Source organism: Malus sylvestris, chromosome 14 (assembly GCF_916048215.2).
Source record: "Malus sylvestris chromosome 14, drMalSylv7.2, whole genome shotgun sequence".
Taxonomy (NCBI): Eukaryota; Viridiplantae; Streptophyta; class Magnoliopsida; order Rosales; family Rosaceae; genus Malus; species Malus sylvestris.
Window position 1 is genome coordinate 10,694,596 of NC_062273.1, and position 10,149 is coordinate 10,704,744.

At 36.3% G+C, this 10,149-nt stretch overlaps 1 protein-coding gene across 1 annotated transcript; it reads right to left on the reverse strand.

Moving 5' to 3' along the window:
* Positions 1-8,213: 8,213 nt before the first annotated feature.
* LOC126599020 (secreted RxLR effector protein 161-like) lies at positions 8,214-9,041 on the reverse strand. Its single transcript, XM_050265409.1, has 2 exons — positions 8,914-9,041; positions 8,214-8,760 (listed from the first exon to the last, which is right to left on the reverse strand). The coding sequence occupies exons 1-2, from the start codon at positions 9,039-9,041 to the stop codon at positions 8,214-8,216; spliced, it is 675 nt and encodes a 224-aa protein (XP_050121366.1).
* Positions 9,042-10,149: the final 1,108 nt, after the last annotated feature.

Sequence of the window (10,149 nt, forward strand, 5' to 3'; positions counted from 1 at the left end):
AGCAAGTTAAAACGGAAAGAAATAAGTCTTTTGGATTGATGTAGTTACTTCCCGTTCCACAACGGAAATGAGAAAATATTAATATAGATTATGTGTGCAAGTTTCCTCGTTCACGAGATGGTTATGATGAAATTGAGGTGATAATTGATTGGCTTACTAAATCAGCGCAGTATTCTTCAATGAAAGAGCAGTAACCTTTCCAGAAGTGCAACAGTTATTTATCTGTCTTATGGAAAAGAGATTTAGGCCTACAGATATGTTGAACTTCGTGGGTATGTTGGACCTTTAAGTTTGTTCCCGTGAGCAACACCATAAGGCCGTGTAAAGATGTGTCTTGTGTTTCGAAATTGTTAGAATTGTGGACGGATGGTATTCTAGGCCTTGAGTTAGTAGAGGAGACTACTCGGAATATTCAAGTAATTTAGTCTAACCTGGAAGTGAGCCAGGATCGGCTGAAGAGCTTAGCAAACAAACATGCCACTGACCGGACGTGTAATGCAGGAGATTGGATGTTTTTGAAATTATCACCTTGGAAAGGTGCGGCTCGGGTCGAAATGGAAGACAAGTTAAATCCTAGGTACATCAGGCCGTCTTTGACTATTGAAGGAATCGGTGAAATACTTTCAAGTTTGAGTACCTTCGGGATTGGATAAGGTGTATAGTGTAGTTTATGTTTTGATGCTTCGTTATAAAGTAGCAGGTTCGTCGCGTATGATTCCTCCTTAATCTTTGGAATTTAATCCGGATTTGATTTATGTTGAGGAACCAGTGATTATCTTGGATTGGAAGGACAAGTTCTAAGGAATAAAACAGTGAAGTTAGTGAAATTTTTGGATGAATCATTCAGCAGAAGAAACTACTTGGTAGACGAAAGATCGAATGAGAGAGGTGTTTCAGGTTGTTTTATGGATATCGATGGATTGTAAAGATTGGGTAAATTTCGAGGACGAAATTTTTTAAGGTGGGTAGATTGTGACAGCCGGTCCCTGATTTTAAGAGTTTTTAAAGTTTTAATAAAGGATTTTTCAAAAATGCCCTTTGAGGCACGCGCATTAGTTGAGGTTAATCGTCGTGTCGTGCCATCTAAGATTTGTTTTCTTGGCATATCCTCATGGTACTTGTCACTACGGAAGCGTGGGCACAGACAGTTCGTTATTTGGAATTATAACGAAAAAGATTTTAAAGTTTGAAGTTTGGGCATTTTATGAATTTTATTATTAAAATTTGGATGGCTTGGATGTAAGGAAATAAAATAAAATAAAAAATAAAAAATAAAAAGATGTTGAAAGGTTTTTGTGTGTGTATGTATGTGAAGAAAAGAAGAGGAGAAACAAAAAGGAGGAGAGAAGGGCAAACTGCCCAATCGGAACAGGAGAGAGGGAGGAGTTGGGCCAACCAGAAAGAAGAGAAGGTGGAGGACCAATCAGAGGGAGAAGAAATGAGGGAAATGAGGGAGAGTGGTGAACGGGGGAAAAGGAGGAAACGGGTCATCCTTGACCCGTGCAACCCGTGCCTTCAAACCGGCGGTTTCTCGCCATTCTCGTTCAATTTTCCGACGAATTGGATCAAGGTACCACTCCCAATCAACACCTAGGCCTTCCCTCTTCATGTTTCACCCCAAAAATCATGAACTTTGATGGTGGTTTGGTGAAAAACGCACCCGTGGGTGCCGCGACTTTCTTGTTCAAATTCTTCAAATCTTGAAATGTTTTCTTTCAATTACTAACATCATTAGCATTCCCTTAGGACCTGGAACAAAGCCCAAGCATTGATTTGGACGGTGGAGTTGATTTGAAGGTCGAATTGAAAACACCCAATTCTAGGGTTCTTCACGGGTTTGGCAAAATTGGAGCTCTTCCAGGCCAAATTGGCCTTGGCTTCAGGTATAAAGTTTACTCTACTCATTGAGATCTTCAAATCTACAAATTTTGGTAATTTTTTGAAATAGTTAGATTTTCCGTCGAACCGGGGCGGCCGACCGCCACCCGCGGCGGCCCGTGCGGCGGCGCGTGGCCAATGGCCCTCCAATGTCATTCTTAGCATGTGTTTAAGGTTCTAGGTTCAGTTTTGATAATTGATGGACGTAAATTGAGTAATTGAACCTAAGTTCGTTTAGATTCGTGGTTAGGTGAAAATGTGAATTGACAATCCGACCGTTGGATCGTCACCAAACTTTGATACGTTGTAATAAGTAATATTTGAGGATTATAGGAACTTACGGATTGGGAATCTGATTTACGGATCTTCCGTAATTGGAGTTGTAAGTTCATAAAATAGAATGTTAACCGTTACTTGGTTTTGATAATTATCGGAGATCCGACCGTCGGATGGTAAGGAAATTTTAGGATGTTGTCCTAGAGGTATATTGTGGACCTCTAAAAGTTATGGATTTGAAATCTGAGTTGCAGATCTTCCGGATCGAACTACGTAGTGACGTGTTTTATATAAGTATATATTCTATTGATATGATTTCTGAGGTTGGATTTGATTATTGTTCTAGACGCCGATCGTCATGACGCCTTGATGTGTTGTGCTAGGGAGTTGTTGGGCGAACTCCAGGTGAGTGGGCATTTGTTTTCTATATATACCTATATACTATTGATTTTCCCAGAAATCGAATTTAAATGAAATGCGTTATGAAATGAGTTTTGAAACGCCATGCATACAAATTATATGAATTATATGATTTGGTATATGATGCATATATGTGAAATGGTGTTGTGGACGCACAGGTGAGTATCAGGTGAGGTTTATGTTGTTCATGTGATTTATTGATGATGTGAATTGTGTTGAGAGCTCATAACCTGCACCCCCGGTGTTAGTGCTTATGTTATTCACCCTGCATCACACGCTCACCTTGGATCCAAGTAGATGCTAGTCGTACAGACCACCAGAGGTGGTTCCGACATGCCAATCGTACAGACCATTAGAGGGGTTCCGACTGGTAGGTGACCTTAGATTATGTGCAAAGATGATTGATGAGAGAAGCACTAGAGCGTATTATTGCACCATCTTAGTCGTACATACTACTATAGGTAGTTCCGACTTATGTGCAATGTAGTGTCGTACAGGTCACAATTGGTGACTCCGGCAGGGCCGTACAGGTCACAGTTGGTGACTCCGGCTGGATGAGATATTGAGCTATAGAATCAGCCGTACAGGACCACTGTGGGGTCTCCGGTTGATTTATTATTTCACCTGATTTATATTGATGCATTCATATTATATTTTGGCATATGGCATGGCATGGCATATTCTTTCTGAAAAGCGTTGAAGGATTGTGATTTGAGCTTTTGATGATATATATATGTTTATATACTATATGTTATTTTCTGGGAAAGTATACAGGTTTTACAGCGAGGGATTAGAAGTGTTTTAAATGAAATGTTTTCACAAAACTTTGGTTTATTGACCCACTCAACTTTGTTTTGCGCCCCTCTAGGTTCTCGATAGCAGAGCTTTGGTGGCCATGAGGAATCCAGCGATGTTCTGACAGAATTCACAAAAGTAGGACTCACCATCGGGTGTTTCATCTTAGTAATTGTATTTTTAAAGCTTCCGAACTGTGTAAATGGTTACGTCACTCTCACGTGACGGCCAGCATGCCCTCCTTCGGGACGGGGTGTGTCATTATAATTATGTACTTACCCACCTTATTTAAGATTAAATTTTGGAGAAATTAGGTTCTCATCCCTCTTTCTTCTATTCCATTGATTAAAACCTTATTTCTTTGCAATTTTTATCAAGGTCCTTAGGTTTTAATGAATGTCATTATTTCAATAATAAAATGTTTACATATTAACATAATTAAATTAAATTTTTAAACTATATTAATTTAGTGTTAAAAACGTTACATTTGGTAAGTGTAAGACGAATTATCAAATGTAACGTTTTATTTTGTGAAAAACTAAAAGATAAGTGTAAGACGAATTATCAAGATTATAGGGAGAAATTAATACTAAAAAATAATATTTTGTCTTTCAATCAAAGTATTCAAATTGACAAAAAATTTAGTCTAAGACTTTTGGTATAATAAAATTTCAAACAAAATACTGTATCCATATGAAATTTTGGGTACATTCTTAAATAGCTTTACAATTTTTTTAACACTATGGAAACATTATTTTGCTATTTATTTTTTATTTTTTGATAGAATTCTTTTGCTATTTATGATTTCATCATATTATTACATTGTTTTTATTCATTTATTCAATAAAATTTTTTGAAAACTTTGTATTGTAGGCCGTTTCATATTATTACATTGTAATATAATGAGGGACTTTAAATCTTATATGCCACATATATATACACACACACACAGACACATACATACATACATACATACATACATACATACATACACAATATGGGATTATAAATATCATAAATGTCAAACATTTAGAAATATACATATTAATAATGATATAATGAGTCAAAAATTGAATACTATTATAAGGTTTTAGTCAAAAATTAACTACGGACCGAATTCAAAAATCTCCCTTAAATTTTTCTGCTCCCTTAACTGACATCAGTTAACATATCGTCTTGTAAAATGGAATAGTGCAGATAATAAGAGTGCAAAAGTTATTTCTCATTGTTAAATTCATAGATGAATATAATTAAAAGTTAAGCTTAAATAAAGAGAAGAACTAACGATTTGGTATTTGTATACTAATCGTTCAACAGTGTGGAGATCCACGGTAAGTGAGCTTATGTAGAAAAGCAAAAGTATTTTTGAAGAAAATATAAGGGAACTGTTATTAGCACTCTCTAAATCTCAGTCTACACTCCTCCACTTACCGTATTTTTTAAGAAATGTTGTTTAAGAAGCAAAATACCACTAAATGCAAGAAAGAAAGCAAAGATAAAACAAACCACCTGCTCACTTTCGATTATAATCGAGCGTTCACGCAATCTAACAAAAGTATCTGGTAAAATCCCCAGAAACCAAATATGCAAGCTCATGTTCCTTAACAACCTTGAACAATATTTTTGAAGATCGATGGCAGAGTCCCTGAAATTGCCGACTTGGCTTTTGTGTGGCAAAGTCCCTAAAATGGCCGACTTGGCTTTTGTGTGGAGGCGACGTATCCGGTATTGCTTGCTTCTAGAGCATAAAAGGTCTCTACATTTTCCTATAATATTTATGTCATCACACTTAATGAGGTTTTCAAGTGTCTAGAGGATACTAAAAGTGATACAGGGGTAAAATCGGAAATCTCATTAAAAGAATTAGAAAAGATAATTTAAAATATAAAATGAGTGCAAATTAAGGTTTAAGGAGTATTAATAACAGCTCTCAAATATAACCTTAAACCTACTTTTGGTTAACAACTTCGAATCCTATATTAAGTTGATCCAATGATCTCGATGCATGCCACCATGCCACCTAATATCTACTACCAAGTTGGTAAGATTTATTAATTGATTTATATTGGCTTGGCATGGGCATGGTTTTCAAATGCTCAAAATTAACAATTGGGATTAAATGTTGGTAAGATTTATTAATTGATTTATATTGGCTTGGCATGGGTATGGTTTTCAAATGCTCAAAATTAACAATTGGGATTAAATAAGAAATAAAGCAAGAATTCGAATGCTAGTTGAGCCTATATATATAGAAAGCCTTTAAGGGAATGGATTTTTATTTTTATTTTTTTATAAAAATAGGGATTAGTTGTGGGGTCCACACCACATCAAATTTTAACGATCTGAACGTCTATTTTTCAAGTTGTACCTCATAGATCATCCTTGCAAATTATTAGCCAAATCATAAATATTTAAGACATCTAATTGGGTTCAAAGAAATGAACGAATACTTTGTTTTATAAGAAACAATGAAATTTGATCTTAATAATTAAATAGGCAAATGGTTTCGGATTGAATTGAATTTTTGCAAGGATAATCTATGAATCGAGACTCACAAAATAGACGGTTCGGATCATTGAAATTTGATGTGAAGTGAGCCCCACACTTAATCTCTATTTTTTTCAAAAAATAAGAATCCCTTTGCATAAAGAGTCTGTGTGTGTGTGTATATATATATATATCTCAACTTGGATGCATGAGAAACAAACAGCATCAACCAACATGCGCGTTGCACTATTATTAATATAACTATGTATATAGAAACCCATTAGTGTCTAATTAGCAGCCTTTGCCTTTTGGTCCAATAGATTATAGGCGCCCCCACCAAATTAAGGCTGGTTTTTTCTGCCAAAGCATTTGAGAGTGTATTGTATATACACATATACGTACACATATACATATACACATTAACACATACACATATACATATACATATACATATATCATACCTGCATTGCATGGTGGTCTACTGGTTGAGAGTGATGCATGCAGAAGAGGCACCGATCCTTCGAATCTGGTAAAAAATGCAGTGTACCCTTTGAACCGCTTGCATGGTAATAATTAATGCACAGAAGAGGTATATAGTTTTTGGCGCAGTTCAGAAGATGGTGCATGAATGTGTATTTATTATTTTTTTTACTAATATTAGAAGGTGGTTGTTGGATTATATTTGTCAAGAGAAATATATATACGGTGAATTCGGGATACCACTTTTTTATATGATTTTTTTATACATGTTCTTGTGGGTTTACTCCGTAATATATTTTGAAGATCCAAACCGTTTATCTTTTAGAACATTGTTCATAGATCATTCTTGCAAAAAATTGGACAACTCCAAAACCATTTAGACATTCATTTGTAGTAAAGAAAATGGACGAATACGTACGGTTCTACAAGAAACCCTAAACCTTTAATTGAATGGCCATATGGTTTTAGATTTGGGTGATTTTTGATAGATATGATCTTTGAGGGAAGACCTAAAAGATACACAATTCGGGTTCTTAAAATACATTACGAAGTGAACCCTACAAAAATGTGTGTTAAAAGTTGAGTAAAAAATATTAACAAAGTATTAAGAATGCAGAAAATATACTATGAACACTATGAAACTTTAGAGAGAGAGATGAACAAAGAGAGGACTTGTATTGTATTGATAGTGAATGAATTGAGTTTACAATTATGAGATTACAACTTCATACAGCTACAAATGTTAGCTTTCAGCCTAAGCTACTGAGATAACAGCCAAACAAACTCTAGCAACAATAACAACTATCTAACTAACTTTTGTTGAGTTGGACATTTGCACACTTCACAGATATAGTCAACATCCCCCCTCAATCTAAGCTAGGATTTCCTAGCTTGAGATTGTAACAATGTTTGAGAAATAAGGACCGTGTAACCCTTTAGTCAAAACATCTGCAGTTTGTCCTTCTATAGGAATACAAAGTACCTCAAGATTTCCCTTCTACACTATTTCCCTCACAAAATGATAATCTGTATCCAAGTGCTTTATTCTGGAATAAAAGATAGGAATGGAACTCAATGTTATGGTAGACTTGTTGTCACAATGTATCATTGGTGGTTGAGGCAATACACACTTCAAATCTTTTAGTATTTGCCTTACCCAAGCTAGGTCTCCAACTGTGTGAGCAAGTGCCTTATATTCAGCCTCCGTAGAGCTCCTAGAGACATATGATTGTTTCTTTGACTGCCATGAAATTGGATTGATTCCAAGATAAACAATGTATCCTATAACAGATCTCCTTGTATTGAGATCTGCAACCCAATCAAAATCTGAAAAAGTTGGGAGAATTGTTAAAGTTCTGTTAGTTATTTTGTAGATGAAGGAGGAGTAGGAATAGGAATGAAAAACAGATCAAAGCAATGGAGAGAAGATTTTGATGGTGGTGCTCTCTGTACTAACTTGCAGAGAGAGAAATCTATAAATGTATTCCTTCACGCACACACACTGTGCACACCGGATGGGTTACAAAGTATATCAGAAAAGATGATCTCAGCCACACATCTAGATGGATACAAAGAGATCCTTACACCTGTTACTAAGACCCTTTTACAATATGAGCCCTACACTTGGTGAAATTACCAAAGTGAATACATAATTAAATACAGGGCTTATTTACTTATAATTTCAAAGTAAGCTCAATAGCTTATACACTAACACTCCCCTTTAAGCTTTGAGCTGATATAACTCCAAGTTTGTCCCTGAGATAGTTGAATCTCTCCTTCGGCAAAGCTTTGGTGAAGATGTCTGCCACTTGTTCTTTTGTAGGACAGTAGACCAAATCAACTATCCCTTGTTGCAAGGCATCCTTGATGAAGTGATATCACCTGTCGATGTGTTTTTTCCTCTGATGAAACACGGGGTTCTTAGCTATTGAGATTACAGATGTGTTGTCACACTGCAAGGGAGTTACATCTGCTTGTAGCTCTCCAAAATCGTCCAGGATGAATCTGAGCCATATGGCCTGAGCTGTGGCTTCAGAAGCACTTATGTACTCGGCTTCTGCAGTAAAAAGAACAACACAATTTTGTTTCACAGAGGCCCATGAGAACACTCTACTTCCAAAGGAGAAGGCATAGCCTAAAGTGCTTTTGCTGTCTTCAAGTGATCCTCCCCAGTCACTATCGCAAAAACCAACCAAGACCGCCTTCTTGCCTTTCTCATACTTCAAGCCATAGTCCAATGTTCCTCTAACATATATGAGCACTCTCTTAGCTGTTCCATAGTGTTTATTTGTAGGACAGTGGATATATATGGCTAGTAAACTAGTTGCATACATTACATCTGGCCTTGTGGCAGTAAGGTACAACAGACTTCCAACAATTTTCCTATACTGCTCCTCATTTGCTGCACCACTCCCATCATCCTTGCTTTATTTTTCAGTAGCAATGAGAGGTATGGAAACATGTTTGCACTCCTTTAGACCAAATTTATACAATAAGGAAGAAGCATACTTCCTTTGGTGAATAAAGATGTTTGTATCTGTTTGTATTACTCTCATCCTCAGAAAATGATGAAGTAACCCGAGGTCTGTCATTTCATATTTAACTTTCATGTCTTTTTTGAACTCATTCAGCATCTCTTGATTATTCCCAGTGTATACTATGTCATCAACATAGATAGAGACAATTAGAATATCCTTATCTCCCATTGTCTTAGTATAGAGAGTTGTTTCACTCAAGCTTTTTATGAACCCACACTGAGTGAAGTAACTATCAATCTCCCCATACCAGGCTCTAGGTGCCTACTTAAACCCATACAAAGCCTTATACAGTCTGTAGACTTTATCCTCATTGCCATCAATCACAAATCCCTCAGGTTGTTCAACATTGACTTCTTCCTGCAATTTTCCATTCAAAAATGCAGATTTAACATCAAGTTGATATAATTTCCAGCTTCTCTATGCAGCAAAAGCTACCAAAGTTCGGATTGTGTCCAATCTTGCAACCGGGGCAAAAGTCTTATTTCAGTCAATTCCTGGTTTCTGCACATACCCCTTGGCAACTAGTCTTGCCTTGTTCTTTTGTACTGAACCATCCAAGTTCAACTTGGTTTTGAATACCCATTTCACTCCAATAACATGTTTATCACTTGGTCTATCTACCAATTCCCAAGTCATATTCTTCTCAATCATGGACAATTCTTCTTCCATAGCTTTTACCCAAGCCTGATCTTGTGCAGCTTCTTCGAATTTTTCAGGTTCCACAATACAGAGATTGCACTGTGCCATAATATCATTTATGTTTCTCCATTTTACTGGGGTGTGATCAAATGACTGAGAAATCTGCACAGATTCATGAGTGCTACATTCTGGTTCCTTAACATAGAATAGTAGACTAGAATCAGAGGGACTTTCTTCAGCTTCCCTCAACTCATTTGCATTCATAGTAGTTTGATCTTCAGAATGATTCTGAATGTAAGTCACAGCTACAGCCTTTTATGAACTTTCCTTCCAAGTCCATGTCATTGTCTCATAAAAAACTACATCCATTGACAGGATTAGTTTCTTAGCACATGGATCAAGTACTCTATATCCCTTCTCACATGTAGCATATCCAACAAAGACACCTTTAACACTCTTAGCATCCAGCTTTTGTCTTGTCTCAGATGGTACATATACATAGCATACTAATCCAAACACCTTTAGATGACCAACCCCTGGTTTTCTGCCACTGTAAGCCTCAAATGGTGTTAAATTATTGAGTGTTTTTGTAGGTGATTTGTTCAAAATGTACACAGTTGTGTGTACTGCTTTTGCC